This window comes from Pediculus humanus, genomic scaffold (genome assembly GCF_000006295.1).
Source record: "Pediculus humanus corporis 1103172107582 genomic scaffold, whole genome shotgun sequence".
Classification (NCBI taxonomy): Eukaryota; Metazoa; Arthropoda; class Insecta; order Psocodea; family Pediculidae; genus Pediculus; species Pediculus humanus.
The window spans coordinates 139,750-156,471 of NW_002987196.1; the positions used below are offsets into that span (position 1 = coordinate 139,750).

The following is a 16,722-nucleotide window of genomic DNA, read 5'->3' on the forward strand; positions in this document are numbered from 1 at the left end:
ATATTTATTTTAATGTCCAATTAACAAGGTTACAACTTTACAAAAATAAAAAAATTTTTTTTTTAAATTTAAACAAAAAAAAAAAAGAACGTCGCGAATGAAAATCATACAAAATTTAAAAAACAGTTTTTATTATTATTATCATTTTCGTTATTTTTTTAGGTTTACGACGATGTGAAAAGTGCATTCGTCGCAGGGCACCGCAAGTTCTTCGCAAGAATGTATTTCTTCTTCGTCCACGAAGTAGTTTCCTCCGCATCTGCAAGTGTACGAGTACCCTTTGACGCCCTCCTCTTCCTCCTCCTCCCGCGACATTTCTTCCAGATTTATTTTACAATACAGCGGAGTGTTTTTCAAATCGTTTTTAGACATCGACAAATCGTATTCCAGTCTCGTTTCCGGATTTCTGAGAACTTTCCAAGCTTCGTCCAATCGCAGGTATTCCTCCCGTCGTGATTTGTTTTCATCCGTCTTGTCCGGATGGTATTTCTTCACCCTTTCGTAGTAGCATTTTTTTATTTCGTCACGCGTTGCGTTTTTGTCACATCCTAAAATTTCGTAATAATTTATCATCGTGACGATCGCGAGTAAAGTTTTTCTCTCTCTCTCTCTCTATCCCACTTTTTCCCGACCCCCTCCCCCGGCTAAATAAAAACTTCTTGTGTCGCAATTCCAAACAATCTGAAACAAACAAACAAACAAACAAATTTTATTATGATTTTTTTTTTTTTAGTGCGTCGGCGGCGGTTTTTTTGGAATTTTTTTCGCATTAGTCATTCGTATTTTCCACTCCCGGATTTCCGCCGCCTTTCTCTCTCTCTCCCTGTCATCGACTTACTATTTAATCATCGTTCGGTTTTAAAAATTTCGCCTTTTTTGCCGGCGGTTCGCTCCTCTCGGATTTGGCTTTCCTATTATTTTTACTCTTGAATCTGTTCGACAGAGTTCCCACCAACGACGTGTACCTTCGAGCCATTTCCACATCGCTCACGTCCACTTGGTCGCTATCCTCGACTCTCTCCCGTTTCAATTCGTTCGATTGTTTTTTTTCCGCAAACAACAACCTTTCGATTTCCGGATTCATTCCGTGATAAGAAAGTCTTCCCGTTATCAAATTCTCGCACGGCACGTAACTGGGTTCTATTATTATTTTACTGCCGCTCGTTCTCATGTCTTCGGTCACTTCGCTCGCAAACATGGCTCTTCCCTCTTCCAAATCTCGCTCTTTGTCGAACCTGTCTTTGCTTTTTTTCATGAATTTCATTTGAAGTATCGCTTTCGATAATTTTTTCCTTTCCGGATCTTTGGCCGTCATTTTGTTTATTAAAAAAAATTTTCCTTTGAAAAAAAAATTATTAAATAATAATAATATTATATAAACAAAAAGAAAAAAAATTTAATTAGTTTTTTTTTTTTTTTTAAATGCAAATCATCAATATTGGCACGAGGCAGATGTTTCCGTCCATTTTCACTTTTTTTTTTTTTCCGCGGGCAAAAACAATAACGATGATTACGACAACTAATTACAATTGTTTATTATTATTATTATTATTATTTATGAAGTGTTTAATAACTGTCATCATTATAATTACCCCAAAAAATTTTTAATATTAAATCAAGAGCGCGTGACACTAATTTCTTTCTTGTTATTGACCGCTTTCATGCGGGCGGGTTCCCCCCCCCCCGGGGGGCAAAAAATTTTCCGTACGATTTTCCTTACTGATCCTATGACACATGTTCGCGTTCGAAAAAGTTTTTTTTTTTTTTATACCTTCTTCTTTGTTAACCCAAACGCAAACTTTCACTTTCTCTTACGAATCAATTTAAAATTGTGAAACAAAATAAAAAAAAAAAAAAGCTGTGGCGTTCGTCACGTGTGACCTTGCACGCATCACCGTTAGGTGATGATTCCCTAAATAAAAAATTAAAAAAAAAAAAAAAAAAAAAAATTTATCGTAACGACAAGTACGCGCACGTTCGTCGTCACGACAAAAAAAAAAAAAAAAAAAAAAAAAAAAAAGTAGGGAAAACAATAAAAGTAAGGAAGGACACCATGGTGGCAAGTAAGCCACCTGTCGAATTGTCGACAAGAGAAATCTAATAAAAGGGTTAAACGAATGCTCTTTATCTCCAGTTTTCACTTTGGTACCGATTGGTAAATTAACAACAACAACAACAACAACAACATGACAGCGTTTGTCATATTCGTATTAGGTCAAGTATTACGTATTTTTCATTTATTTATTTATTTATAATTATTATTATTATTGTTATTTTTTTACACCCCCCCCTCTCTTTATAAAGTGAATAATTTTAATATTATTTTTATTTATTTTGTTAATTTTCCAGGATTTTCTTTAGTTTCGGCACAAGTACCGAGAAATGATGACACGGTAAGAAATTTCCGTTTTTTAATTATCATCACAATCATCATCATCATCATCATTATTATTATTGTTTACTTTTTTAATTAAAGTTAAAAATTTTTTTTTTTGTTTCGTTAACGGGTGCCGTGCGAGTGAAACGAACGTGCGAACGTGAAACGAAATTAATTGTTTTGACACTTTCCAATTAACATGCAAAAGTACAGTTAAGCTAACAATGAAAACTCACCGTACGAATTTTCTCTCTCTCTCACTCACTCTTAATACGGTTTTTAATTTAAGTCTAGACTCGAACGGATTTTTTTTTTTTTTAATGCCGTTATTTTATTCCGTGTTTAGAGGAAAAATACATCAATAAATTAAAGAAAATTTTAATTTTTCAGAATTTTCCAACTGGATTACGTCTGCTAAACGATTTCACCTACGATTTAAATGACGACACACGAGACTACGAAATATTTCACCTTCCGCATTTAAATTCAAAGTCTAATTCAGAACTTCCGCTTGATTTGAACGTTTTCGGAAAGTAAGAAACAACGAAAGAAGAAAAAAACAATTTTCCGTTACGCAACTCTCATGTTTTTTCTGTTCTTTTATTAGCGTCGTCAAGTTGAAACTTCATCCGAATAGAAATCTTTTAAGTCCAAATTTCAAAGCTCATGTGAAAGATGAAATTTACGGAGATAGAGAACTTAATTTTACCGAAACTCACTGTCATTATTTACATCGGGGAGATGACATGATGGCGGCCATAAGTTTCTGTCAGGAGAGACAAGCGGTAAATGGAAAATATTTTCGCGCTTTCGTTTTTTCGAAAACTAATTTCGATAAACTTTTCAGCAAGGTATTCTTTTCCTACCCAACGACACTTTCGAAATTCGTCCCATCCTACCAAACAAACTCGAAAGAAAACACGTTCCTCACATGTTGAGAAGGATACCGTTTTTACCGAGAGAATTTGGCGACGACGTTTCGAATGTTATTCTACCATTTTCAAGTAATCAGGTTTGTTAGTTTTCTTTCTTTCTGTCAAAAACTTTTCAACATTTAATCGTAAGTTTACAAAAAAAAACAATTACAAAAAGCTTTCTCTTCATTTGTAAAACCATGAGTGCGTCACACATGGATAAAAATGTCAAAATGTAAAAACGATTCGCAAAATCGCTTCGCCATTTCCTGCAATGCAATGTACATAAGTAAAAGTGATAAACGTTTCCTTTTATAAATTATCAATGGACATTTAATTATTTATCGCGACCGAAAAAAGTATACGTCCATGCCTTTGCGAATCCTTTTTATCGCAAATTTTAAAATGGGGCCTTGAACTCTTTGCTCCTGTTTATTTAATTAATTTTTTTTTATTACTTCAGAAAGTCAAACGAGATCAAAAAAGTGGAAATAAAAAATTAACGATTGAAACCGCATTGTTTTTCGACGAAGCCGGATATAAACTCTTTGCTCCCTATTTTAAATACAAAGATGAAGAAATTATGGACATGCTTTTGGCTTACATGAACGCGGTACGAATTCTAGTCGCACGAACCTGTATACCCATTTTACTCATTTTTCGGTTGAAGAATTTTCTAAATTTTTTTCAGATTCAAGCACTGTATCATCATCCCAGTTTGCAACAACCCATCGATATTGTTTTGATCAAAATGGAAATATTAAAAAGGCAACCCTCGGATTTGCCGCACTACAACGGAGAAAGATCACAACTTTTGGATTCTTTTTGCGCTTACAATCAAAAACACAATCCGAAAGGAGACGATAATCCAAATCATTGGGACATGGGCTTATACGTTTCGGGGTAAGACAAAATTGAATTTTTAAAAAATTCGAATAAAATTTGAAAACGAATCGAAATATTTTTTTTGCGTCGAAAAGGTTGGATTTTTTCGCTTACGAAAATGGTAAAAGAAGCGGAGTGACAATGGGTTTGGCAACGGTCGGAGGAGTCTGCATGGAAAAATATAATTGCGTGATTGCCGAGCTGGGAACAACGAACGTTTTCGGAAAACCGTATCCGTCGGCTGGTTTCACTTCCGTTTACGTTTTAGCTCACGAAATGGGTCACAAGTAAGAAGCGTGAATCGTAAAAAGACGATTTACAATAAGAAAGAAAAAAGATAACGATAATAATTTTTTTTCTTTAAATGATTTGCAGCATAGGTATGCATCACGACAGTACGCACAATAATTGTCCTAAAGAGGGTTACATAATGTCTCCGTCGAGAGGAACCAACGGTGAAACATTATGGTCGACTTGTAGTGCAGAAGTGGCAAAGTCTATGGGATGGGCAAAATGTTTAGAAGATTCACCTCCCAAGCCTCAAAAAGGTTTAGACCACGCAAAATATGAAAATTTACCCGGAGTGTATTGGGGAGCCAAAAGACAATGCGAAGTCCTGTTAAGAGATAAGGATGCCGAAATCCACAACACAGTAAGACTTGAGGTAGTAGTCAAAAAGAAAATTTTCTGTAATCGTTACAAAAAGAAAAATGACTTTTTGAATTTTTAATTCAACCGCGATTTTTAAAAATTTCAGACGATTTGTGAAAATTTGCACTGTAAAACTCCCCACAGGTCAGGGTTTTATTTTGCGGGGCCTGCTCTTGAAGGAACTACCTGTGGAGAAAATAAGGTCAGTAAAAGTTTCGAAGCAACATTAATTAAATATTCAAAGTCTTTTTTTTAAAAGCCGGAAACTTTTTCACTTTTACATAAAACAAAAAAAGAAATTTTTAAAATGCCCTAAAAAAAAAAAAAAAAAAAAAAACTTTGATTTAAATATTTGATTATGTCTTTGCAGTGGTGCCAAGGGGGAATTTGTGTGAACAAAAAGAAAAAACCTTCACTGAATATTGTCAAAGGAGGATGGAGCGATTGGATAACCGTCAAACAATGTTCTTCGCAATGTTTAGAAAAATCAAAAGGTTACCTATTACTACTGCTCTCATAACAAAACCTTACAAAAAAATTTATTCGAAAAAATTCTTTTCTACTTTTCAGGTCATCAATCCCAAAGGAGGACGTGCACCAATCCCGCACCTGTTAATACGGACGAAGGATGCGATGGGCCTGGATTTGAAGTAATGCTCTGTAAAGACGACCAGGTACTCATAAACGAAACTATTAACTTTTACATAATAAATTTCTCTTTTTCATAAATTAATTCAATTTTAAAAAATTTACATTTGCAACAGCAAATAATCTTGAACAAAAAAAAAAACCTTTCAAATTTGTTTTTAGTTATGTAAATCTAAACGACAACCTATAACAGATTATGCAGGTACAAAGTGTCTAGAATTTAGCAAACTATTACCCGAACTAGATAAATCAGCTTCTGGCCTTCAGGCAACATATGAATCAGGTAATGATAGAATATGCAAATGTTATTATTCGTTATTGGATTTGAATTAGCCTAAACTTATACAAATGCAAATCAAATGTTGAAACTTTTTTTGTTCAGGTCGCCTATGGATGTCCTGTGCAATTTTTTGCAAAAGAAAAAACACCAATTCTTTTTACACACCGAGAATGGAGTTAAACGATTTAAACATAGATCCATATTTTCCAGATGGTACCTGGTGCCACAATGATGGTCAAATAAATTATTATTGTGTACAGCATCATTGTTTACCAGAGGTTAAAAATTGTTTTATACATCATTTTAAAATTCTCATAATTACAATATCACTAATGAAAATTAATATAAAAAACAAATTTCAGAATTTTAAATTTACTAAAGGGATTTTTACAAGCGATGATGTTTCTATTCTTCAAAATGCTCCACCTAAACAACTACCAAAATCGGATGATGTTTTAAAATATTTTAGCATTGACTCAAATAAGAAACCATTATTAACAACTTTAAAACCTGAAATCAATGTACCTTCAAATGATGATGATTGGTTCGATAAAGATTATTTAGAATTGCCTAATACCAAAATATAGAATCACGAGTAAATCATTAGCATTTTTACAATAAACTATTTAATTTCTACAAGATAAAAATCTTAATTTATAAATAATATGTTTTGTAATGCAAACAATATTTAAGAACATTGTCATGACAATAATAAGTAGTTTTAATAATTATTCCTAAAATATTATTTATTACTTCTGAATAATGCAAATAAAGTAAATTAAAGTAATGCTTTTTTAAATCTTTCTATCTTTGTAAAATACATTCATTTCAATTTTTATTCTTTTTGATCTCTTATTTTCATGGTAAATTATTACAATGAAAGAAATAAATTCAATCATTTCAAATGTTACTTTGTTATACGAAACGAAATCTATTTTTAATTTTAAATAATTATAAGATAATTAAATTAGTTTTTATAATTAAACTTGTAATCTAAAATTGTGAAAGTAAAACGGCTGTGCCTCAGCACATGGATTATTAACCTATATAGGTTATAAATTCAAAATGCTAAATTCTTTAAAATATTAACTTAATTAATAGTATTTAATAATATTAATAAATCGGCTTACCTTAATAAATAAAATAAATATAACTAAAATATTTAAAAAACTTTTTTAATTAGTATAGTAGTTGCTAACTACCATATACTGCCTCGTTCGCGTCTCGAACTTTCTATAATCTAATGCCACGTTTTTGTTTCAAGTGAATTTTTCAAAGCACAGCTTTCAGGTATTTTTTTTTTTTTTTTTTTATAATTTGAGAATCAATAAGTTTTCTTATATTAAAAAAAACAATTAATAGTTACAAAGATTTTATTCTAATATATAAAATATCACTATTTTTTCAAATCATTTTTTAAATATGAAAATAAAAAATTGTCGTTTCTTATTTCACGTTAAAAAAATAACATAGAAGCCAAAAGCGCGGGAGTCAGTGGGCTCATAAAACTTCTTATAAATGGCAGTAAAGAATTTTTTTGAGGGCTTATTGGCAAATTTAAGTAAAAATAATTTTAACATTAAAGTTTTGTATGTTTTAATGTAAGTTCTTTTAAAACTCCCATTTAAAAAACATTTTATACTTTAAAAAAAAAATATTAAGGTACACAGAAATATGGTTGTGTATGACTTTTAGTAATCATTAATTTAAAAACAAAAGAAAAGGTTGTAAAACAGTTGAAAAAAGGTTTATTATTTTATTTTAAGGTTTATTATAGATTTATAAATGCATAGAAATGAATTGAATCATTCAACAACAACAAAAAAACTACACAATATTGTAGAATTCTATAGAAAAAAAGAAAAGTTCAGTTAGAATCCAGTTTATGAATATTTAAAAACTTTGACAAAGACAAAATGAAAATTTTTTGGTTTGTTTAAAAGGAAAAAGCAGATGTGATAGTCAAAGGAAAAAAGGTAATAATAAATTAAAAATTAAAAAGTTCAAAAAAATTTTTGATTCACATATTTAAAAAATAATTCAATAATTTTTTAATGAGTTTTTGGTAAAATTTTGAGTTTCAACATACAATATTTCTTTCATAATTATTTTTGTTTTTTTACAGCACACACACACAGACACACATTCATAAGAAAATGAAAAATCATATAGATCTTCACATACATAGAAAATTTGGTTCAATAATAGGAGTTCAATATCCGCGACCGTTAAATAACGAGAAAAAATCAAAATGTCGGAACATATTATGGAATTTATACGTGTATATCCCGTGTGCGACAATGTTCGTCGAACTCTTATCACAAACCGTACAAATCGTTTTGTCAATTGAAAACATTGAAATATTAACAACGTGTACTCTATCAACGATTTACGTGCTGCAATTAATTTTTAAATTAATGGTATTTAAAAAAAATGAAAATTTATTTCAAGATATTTTCGATGAAACCATAGGCATATCAATCGACCTGAAGAACAATCCATTGGCCGACGATACATTTATCGAATTTTATAACAAACACTATTCATTGATAAAAAAAATAACCATTTACAAAGGAATCATACAATTGTCAAGTAATTTAGGTTTACATGCTATTTTTTGCACTTTGAGTTGGATAGGAATGAAACGTGATTCCACGGCTGCTTTCAGTTGGACACCATACGATTCATCAAAGAATCCCGAATACACTTACACGGTTCTATTTGAAACTTTTTGCTATGGTTTTGTCACGGCAAGAGGAGCAGTCGTTGATTTTTTATTTTTGATCATGATCGTTGTACCCGCAATACAATTAAATTATTTAAAATATTTATTGAAATTAATTTTTCAAGAACAAACCCAAGAAATTTTAAATTCGAAATTACAATGGTGGATTAAACAACATCAAAGAATTTTGAAGTAAGGAAAATAAAAAGAAAAATACGACTTTTTTTTTTCGACGTGACTGTTTTTATTTTATTTAAATAATGTCTCGAAGGGGTTCCTATAAACTTTTTTTTAAAATTTAATACCCTTAAATATTTGTTAAGATTTAAATTCTTCATCATTAATCACTTTGGATTAAATTTTTGGATTATAGAATTAAAGATGTAACGGTTACATCAAATTATAATAATATCATTATTATAATAATTTTTTTTATTTAGGGCTTGACATAATGCGTTTTTCGTGTATTAAAAATAATCATTAAAACTATTATTATTTATTATATTTAACCTTATTTTATTTATTCATTTTTTTTTAGAAACATGAAGGATTTTAATAAAATATCATCACCATTTCTCAGCGTTATTTACATAGGTAGTCTAATTGATTTATTTATGGCGGGTTTTGTGGCAATATCGGTAAGTTATACAGTTAATAAATAAATAACTAAAAAAATAAATAAATAATATTTTAATTAATAAAATTTAATTTCAAGTCATCACATTGGGACATTTTTCAAAGAATCATGATAAATGGAATAATTATAATTGACGCATTACAATTATATTTATTTTCATTAGCTGGTGATTGGCTTCGTGAGAGTGTAAGTTTTTTTCTTTCTTTTTTAACACTTTGAACTGTAAATTAATGTTAAAAAAAAAAAAATTTAATCTCCATTATTTAATAATGCTAAACGGTTTTTTAAATTAATTAATTAAATTTTACGTTCACGATTTCTTTTTTTTTTATTTAAAATAATGTCATTAAAAAATCTTTATTATTATTATTATTATTATTTTAGAGCGGAGAAATACCTGATTTAGGATTAAGTACCGCTTTATTCGATTCAAATAGAAAAATAAAAAGAAATTATTTATATATACAAATAAGAGCGCAAAGACAAATAATATTGAAATTTGCCGGTGTTAATAATTTATCCACTCAAACTTTTTTAAGGGTAAAATCGCCATATTTATTTATTTAAACAATTTGAAAAATTTTTTTTTTTTAAATTTATTTATTTATTTATTTTTTATGTATTTCAGTTGATAAAATTAACATTTACTTATTTCATAACAACTTTACAAATAAGGCAATCGAGATTGGAACAACTGAACAATTCTAAAAAATATATTCCTTGAATTTGAACTCAACGATTGAAGGTGAATTTATTATCATTATTATTGTTATTTTCCCCATAAAATTCAGCGAAGAGGTTATTTAATATAAATTACAGGAATGGTAATGAATGAATGGACTTAAAATTAACCGGTATATTATGGTTTCACACGTAAATTAAAATGCCGGTGAATGAAATTCTGAATACAATTCACGGTTGATCGATTATTTTGAATTTTCTCATAATTTTTATTATTAAAAAAAAAAGTGACATGGTTGAAAACACTCAAATTGTATTTATTAAACTAATGTGTGTCATTTTAATAAATACAACTAAAATAACGTATTTTGCACTTCCTTAAAAAGGATTTCTTTATATAGAATAATCGTTAGGTGTCACCACACGAAATTTATTGTATATTATTTAATAATAAAATTAGTAACAAGTTAATAATTTGATAACGTTTACTTAATTTATATAAGAAATAATATTGAAAATTTGTTAAATTATTAAAAATGGATAATGCTCTTTCCGCCATTTTGTTTTGATTTTTGAATATTTATATGATCCGCCATTGATTTTGAATATTTTTAAAAAAAATTAATATTCTAAAACAATACTAATGATTTGTTGAAATATAAAAAGAACAAGATTGTAAATTTATATATGCACATAAAAGAAATACGTCATGTTTTGTACAAGTAAAAAAAATTTAAAAAAATTCTTTAAATCTGAGTATTTAAGGTAGGGTTTATAAGTCACGCCTCAAAGCTCAATCACATCACAGAAAGGAAATCTCATTTCCTGTGTCATAATAAATAAAACCGTTGGGTAATTGTTTTAATTGCAAAAATTTAATTATTCGTTAATAAATTTTATTATTATTATTTTATTTTTATGGATTTTATGAGAGTGTTTTGTTAAAAAAAAATTATATTTAAAAAGAAAATAGGTTAAATTATTCGTTAAAAAAGAATGTACAGTTGGTTTAATGTTATTCTAATTCCACTTTGATTTCTAAATATGATATGTAGACTTTTGAAATTTTGTATTTATTTGGTATGACGAATTAACTGAGTCATGCACTGTGATAATTCTCCTTTTAGTGTTAGTTAGTCTAATAAATAATGGTAAGTGTTACTTTTTATGTATTTTTCTATTTTATTTCCTTTATTTATAATTATTATGATATTTGATTTTATTTACATAAAAAAAAAAAAAAAAAATTAATTACAATTTTACTTAATACTTGTTCAAACTTGACAATTATGAGTATATTTTTTATTTATCTTTTTAAGTCATCTTAATTTTTTGAATTAAATTATTATTGATAACGAATTTGAATTGAAAAATAGTAACGTTGTTTTAATTTTTTTATTATATTAAATAAAAAAACAATTTTACAAAATATAATATAAATTTATTTTTTATTCAGTTTAAAAAAAAAAAGTAAAAGTTTAATGTTCAATCATTAGTGCAAAATTAAGAATATTATTAGATTTTAAATAAAATTTTATATTTTTCATTAATTTTTTTTACTATAATAAAACTAAATAGTTTTTTTTTAATCTTTTAATTTAGTGCGTCAAAATAATTGGAATTGTAATTTTTTTTTTAAAAAGGTAAAATAATGAATTAAAATTATTGAACACACAAAATTATGCGATAAGTTTTGGGTATTTTTGAGTGATTTGCGATAAATTGTATTTTTTATTTTAAATTTGATTTATGATAAACTTTATTTAAAATTCCATGTTTTTTAAAATTATATTTTTAATGTTTTAATTTTAAAATTTATTTTCTTTTTTTTTTTAGCCACAAAATGTCAAAATATCAGGGGTGGATGACATGGTTCTTCTGTCGAAAATCACAGAAGAAGCAATTGTGGATAATTTACGAAAACGTTATATGGATGATTACATATTTGTATCCTTTTAATTAGCAGTAATTGATAAAAATATTTTTATCAGTTAAACACTGTCATTAATTAATTTTCAGTGTAATTACTTTAAAAATTTTTAATTATTTCGTTTAATTTCTAATCAGTTTAAGTAAATAAATCATATTAGTTTATTTAAAATCTACATTTTTGTAAATTTTTTTTTTTTTTTTTTAATTTACGAAATTATACAAAAGAAAAAAATTAACTTAACTCGTAATTGACTATTAGACTTGCATCGGATCTGTATTAATATCTGTTAATCCTTTTAAACAAATGCCTTATTTCACCGATAAAGAAATTGAAACATATCAGGGAGCAGTAAGTTTAAAAAATTTTGTTTTTTTTTTTTTTTACCATTAACTTATCTTGAAAAGTTAAAAACATAATTTTTTGTTTTATTTCAGGCTCCTTATGAAAATCCACCTCATATTTATGGATTGGCAGATGAGATGTTTAGAAACATGATCATAGATAGAGAAAATCAATGTGTTATAATAAGTGGAGAGTCTGGAGCTGGAAAAACAGTGGCAGCTAAATATATTATGTCATTTATTACCAAAGTATCGGGAGGTGGTTTAAAAGTTCAACATGTGAAAAATGTCGTTTTAAAATCAAATCCATTATTAGAAGCTTTTGGAAATGCCAAAACTGTCAGAAATAATAATTCGAGCAGATTTGTAAGTGTTTCGAATAATTATTTTACTAAAAATTTACAATTTTGTATTTTTACATTTCGAAGTCAATTTAGAGCAAATTTGTTTGATGATAAAATTTCACTTGCCATTTTCTTACAGGGGAAGTATGTTGAAATGTTATTTGACGTTAGAGGTGAGCCAATTGGAGGTAAAATTTCAAATTTTTTATTGGAAAAATCTCGAGTTGTTATGCACAATCCCAATGAGAGAAATTTTCATATATTTTATCAACTTTGCATTGGAGCAAATGAAAAAATGAAAAGTTAGTATTTTTCCCTGTATTATAATAAATTTTTCATTTAAAAAATTTTTAATTTTGATATTTTAAATTCAAAAAAATTTTGATTATTTAAAAGAATTACAATTTCAACTTTTAAAAATTTACAGCGAATTGAATGAACTACAGCAAATATTAAATACAGCAAATTTTTTTTTTTTTCGAATAAAATATTTTACAATGTTTTTTTTTTTTTTTTTTTTTAAAGGATCTTGGTATATTAAATCCTGAATATTTTAATTATCTTACCTTTGGTGGAAATTACTTAGTCGAAGGTACAAACGATGCCAAAAATTTTAAAGAAACTCTGGAAGCTATGAATGTAATGGGTTTGAGCAAAAAAAAACAATTCTCCATTTTAAAAATTGTGTCTTCTGTACTGCACTTGGGAAATATAAATTTTTCCAAAAATGGAAATTATGCCGTTGTCGAAAACGAAAAATGTAAATAAAAAAAAAAAAAAAATTTATTTTCCAACAAATTAAAGATTTTAATAAATTCAAAAATAATCGTTCCCTAATTTTTTTTTTTATTTGTTGCAGTTTTAACTTATCCTGCTTATTTGCTTGATGTAAAAGTTGAAGAATTAAAATCAAAACTTATTAGTAGGAAATTTGATGGAAAATGGGGATCCCAGTCGGATACCGTAAATGTAACATTAAACATCGAACAAGCTTGTTACACAAGGGATGCTCTCGCTAAAGCTATTTATTCGAAATTATTTGATTATTTAGTCAATGTAAGTTTCAATTAATTTTTTTTTTTGTGATTGATTGATTCGTGAAATTAAATATATTTAAAAAATTTTCAGGTCGTTAATGATGCGATGGCAACTAAGGCAAACACTTACAACGTAGGAATTTTGGATATTTACGGATTTGAAATATTTGACAAAAATGGTTTCGAACAGTTTTGCATTAATTTCGTTAATGAAAAACTTCAACAAATATTTATAGAATTGACTCTTAAATCCGAACAGGTAGGATTATTTTTTTGTTTTTTAAATTTTTATTGTAAAATTTCTTTATAAGGGTGAAAGAGTGTGATATCTCGCCAAATTCTAAAGTTGCAACCCCCAAAAAACTTTATCTAAAAGTTTATTATAAAGTTTTTTATCCCTTTCTTACATTTTCGTACACTAAATTATCACTTTCTTTAAAAAAAAAACTTTAATTATTTAAAATTGTTGGAATTCTTTTTTTTTGGGGGGGCGGGGAGGGTGGGATGATTTTAAGTTTTCCGGTATTAGTCTCATTTTTTAAACTTTGTATTGTATTAGAGTTATTGATTTCCTATTTAGAAGAAAAGGGGAGGAGGTTTTAGATAAGAAATCGATCAAATACCACAAAATAAATATAAATTTTATTTTAATAGAATTTTTATAAAAATAACCCAAAAATATTATTATTATTGGTAGAAATAGTCCGATTTATCGATTCGAAATTTGAAATAATTTTAAAAAATTTTATTATTATTATTATTAATTATTATTAAAACATTTATTTTACAAACTAAACACAATTGACACCCTGCACACGCACACACCCACACGCAATATCGTTTTACGTCATTTTGCTTTGGTTTTTTCTTATATATTTATTTTATTTTTATTTAAAAAAAATTTTTTTTTTACGCAAACGTTTCATTGTCGGTATTCTTTCATTGTTCATTATTAAAAAAAATTTTTTTTTTCTTCTGCTTTTAGCTAAGTAAAAAAAAAAAAAAAAAAATGGTAACGTGTGTAAACGATCAAAAAAAAAAAAAAAAAAAAATTGATCGCTTAGAAAAAAAAAAATTTAATTATCGAAACGCGTAATTAAACTCGGGAGGGAATTCGTACATTTTTTCAATTATTTGTGCTTTAAATATTATTATTATCATTATTATTATTATTATTTTCGGTATATTCGCGGCGTTTTTAGTCGGTTTTTATTTTCTCCATCGATCACATTCAATATTAATATTAATTATATTTAGGTTAAAGCGGTTAAAAGCATTTTATGTATTTACACGATTCCTTACACGCACGATTACGCACACGCACATACACGCACACAAAGTTTTTTTTTACTTAAATTATTTTGTCGGCATTCTAAAAAAAAAAAATTTCACTTTAATTAATTGCCGAACTTGAGTTCCACCATCGTAGCAAACGTATTCAATTATAGTTACGTAATTTTTTTTTTTTTTTTTTGTTTTTCTATTTCGAAAATGGTATTTTTCTCTCTCTCTCTCTCTCTCTCTCTCTTGCTCTCTCTTTCTTTCTTCCTCTTGGTTTCATTAGGAAACGTGTAAAGATGTTAAAAACTCTTTTTGATACAATCTGTTTTTCCCGTATAATGTTTCTTTCAACGCGTTGTCGTATTTGGACGTCGGCTTGTGAGGCTTTGTCGGCGTCGGCGGTGGCGGAATTTGTTTGGGCAATTCGCTGGACGTCACTATGACGATCGTACCTTCTTCGGAATAGTTTTTGTACTTTGGAAGGTAGTTTCCCATGGTTATGCTTGCGATTTGCGTCGTCGAACGGTGTTTGAGGTTCGGACGAGGTAAAACGGATCCGTAGGTCGTCTCCGCGAAAAGGGTTTGAATGAGGAGAGCGACGTGAATGAAACCCATCAATCCCCACATTTTTAAATTCGAGTTTTTCATTTTGGATATGCGAGATGATGAGAAAATTCTACTTCATTTTCAAAAAATTATCTTCGAATGAAATTCTCTCTCTGTGTTTCTCTTTCTCCCTGCTATTCTCTGAAAATTTTAAAAATATTAATTAAATTTTATTTTCGAAAAGGTTTTTGTAAAGAAAGATATATTTATTAATTTTTAAATGTTTTGATAATTAGTTTAAAAGTTAAGTTGTCGGTGGGGGGGGGAGAAATCTTTTTCGAAATTATATAAATTAGTTTTTTTAAAATAAAAAAAAGTCGCTTTCGAATTTGAAATTTTGACTGATTTTGACTGAAAATGTTTATTACCGTTTTGAACTTTTATTATTTTTTTTCGAGTTTATTTATTCTTATTTGCGTGTGTGCGTGCGTGTTTGCGTGCGTGCGTGACACGTGTGCAATTATTTTCCAAATCGTTTGTAATCTATTTTAAAACACGCATTAATATTATTCATTTTTTATGTATTATTACCCGTAAAATGTTGTAACGGTTTGAAAGTGCGATACACGGGACAAGTCTAATTGATGAGTTTGACGTTGATTTGATTGACTCACTCGTTTATTTATTAAATATTTAAAGGAGATTATGTATAATTATTAATAAGAGCGGAAAAGAAATTAAGAGAAAATTTAGGGTAATGCGCTTTAAAAAAAAAAAAGTACGAATGATGAAGGGGAAAGGGAAGGGAGTAAAAAGTTTTTTCGGTCACAAAGGAAATCAATTAGTTTTTTTTTTTTTTGGAGAAAATTAATTAGAAAATTTTTTTCGGATGTTAAAAACGGTTGGAAAAATGTTACAGACTACCTAGGCATTAGGGAAAATAATTAATAAAAACATAAAAAGAGACCGGAAAAACTTTTAGTAATTAATATGGAAAAAATTAATTAATTTATTCGCGTTTTTTTCACACGGGGTAGGGGGGGGGGTTTACGTACGATGATTTTCGCGTGTTTTTTCGCCCTTAGGTTTTTTTTTTTTTTTTTTAAGGATAATCTTTTTAAATTCGATAATTTAAACAAGGTTGTGAAAGAAATGAAAAAATTTATCTTAGGTTAACCCTAAGGTAGGGTCGACTACGTATTAAAATAAGAAAATAATAATAATAATGTTAAAATAACAGACGATAAAACATATATATCTGTTTTGAAATAAAGTGGGATGGCGGCGTTAGACGATTTTCATTGAAAATTGTTTTTTTATTATTATTATTATTATTATTATTATTATTAGTATTATTTTAGCTGAAAGGGCGCTTTAATTCCTTCGCCTAATAATATTTAATAGATAAACACGTGTAATGTAACGAAATAATAATAATAATT

The 16,722-nt window shown here is 27.9% G+C and overlaps 6 protein-coding genes across 6 annotated transcripts in view; 4 read left to right on the top strand and 2 right to left on the bottom strand.

Moving 5' to 3' along the window:
• Positions 1 to 150: 150 nt before the first annotated feature.
• Phum_PHUM225100 (CSL-type zinc finger protein-containing protein, putative) lies at positions 151 to 573 on the bottom strand (the record flags this gene model as incomplete). The annotated part of the gene is made up of 1 exon (XM_002425822.1): positions 151 to 573. The coding sequence occupies one exon, from the start codon at positions 571 to 573 to the stop codon at positions 151 to 153; it is 423 nt and encodes a 140-aa protein (XP_002425867.1).
• Positions 574 to 841: 268 nt separating this feature from the next.
• Positions 842 to 1,315, bottom strand: Phum_PHUM225110 (M-phase phosphoprotein, putative; the record flags this gene model as incomplete). The annotated part of the gene is made up of 1 exon (XM_002425823.1): positions 842 to 1,315. The coding sequence occupies one exon, from the start codon at positions 1,313 to 1,315 to the stop codon at positions 842 to 844; it is 474 nt and encodes a 157-aa protein (XP_002425868.1).
• Positions 1,316 to 2,117: 802 nt separating this feature from the next.
• On the top strand, positions 2,118 to 3,398 carry Phum_PHUM225120 (uncharacterized protein; the record flags this gene model as incomplete). The annotated part of the gene is made up of 5 exons (XM_002425824.1): positions 2,118 to 2,145; positions 2,305 to 2,393; positions 2,768 to 2,910; positions 2,985 to 3,162; positions 3,225 to 3,398. 5 exons carry the CDS (start codon positions 2,118 to 2,120, stop codon positions 3,396 to 3,398), a joined length of 612 nt encoding a protein of 203 aa, XP_002425869.1.
• A 476-nt stretch (positions 3,399 to 3,874) lies between these two features.
• Positions 3,875 to 6,342, top strand: Phum_PHUM225130 (ADAMTS-4 precursor, putative; the record flags this gene model as incomplete). Its single annotated transcript, XM_002425825.1, has 10 exons — positions 3,875 to 3,904; positions 3,983 to 4,194; positions 4,272 to 4,463; positions 4,552 to 4,840; positions 4,934 to 5,029; positions 5,198 to 5,321; positions 5,398 to 5,501; positions 5,638 to 5,758; positions 5,858 to 6,033; positions 6,118 to 6,342. 10 exons carry the CDS (start codon positions 3,875 to 3,877, stop codon positions 6,340 to 6,342), a joined length of 1,569 nt encoding a protein of 522 aa, XP_002425870.1.
• A 1,569-nt stretch (positions 6,343 to 7,911) lies between these two features.
• On the top strand, positions 7,912 to 9,841 carry Phum_PHUM225140 (Odorant receptor PhOr2; the record flags this gene model as incomplete). Its single annotated transcript, XM_002425826.1, has 5 exons — positions 7,912 to 8,672; positions 9,019 to 9,118; positions 9,196 to 9,303; positions 9,502 to 9,657; positions 9,746 to 9,841. The coding sequence occupies 5 exons, from the start codon at positions 7,912 to 7,914 to the stop codon at positions 9,839 to 9,841; spliced, it is 1,221 nt and encodes a 406-aa protein (XP_002425871.1).
• Positions 9,842 to 11,667: 1,826 nt separating this feature from the next.
• Phum_PHUM225150 (myosin Ie, putative) overlaps positions 11,668 to 16,722 on the top strand; it is a gene marked incomplete at both ends in the record, with an annotated part of 34,165 nt that continues 29,110 nt past the window's right edge. The window contains 7 exons of the mRNA XM_002425827.1: positions 11,668 to 11,745; positions 11,990 to 12,079; positions 12,166 to 12,438; positions 12,556 to 12,639; positions 12,942 to 13,176; positions 13,276 to 13,472; positions 13,545 to 13,712. Coding sequence (XP_002425872.1) covers positions 11,668 to 11,745; positions 11,990 to 12,079; positions 12,166 to 12,438; positions 12,556 to 12,639; positions 12,942 to 13,176; positions 13,276 to 13,472; positions 13,545 to 13,712 — 1,125 coding nt within the window. The remainder of the gene's footprint in view (positions 11,746 to 11,989; positions 12,080 to 12,165; positions 12,439 to 12,555; positions 12,640 to 12,941; positions 13,177 to 13,275; positions 13,473 to 13,544; positions 13,713 to 16,722) is intronic.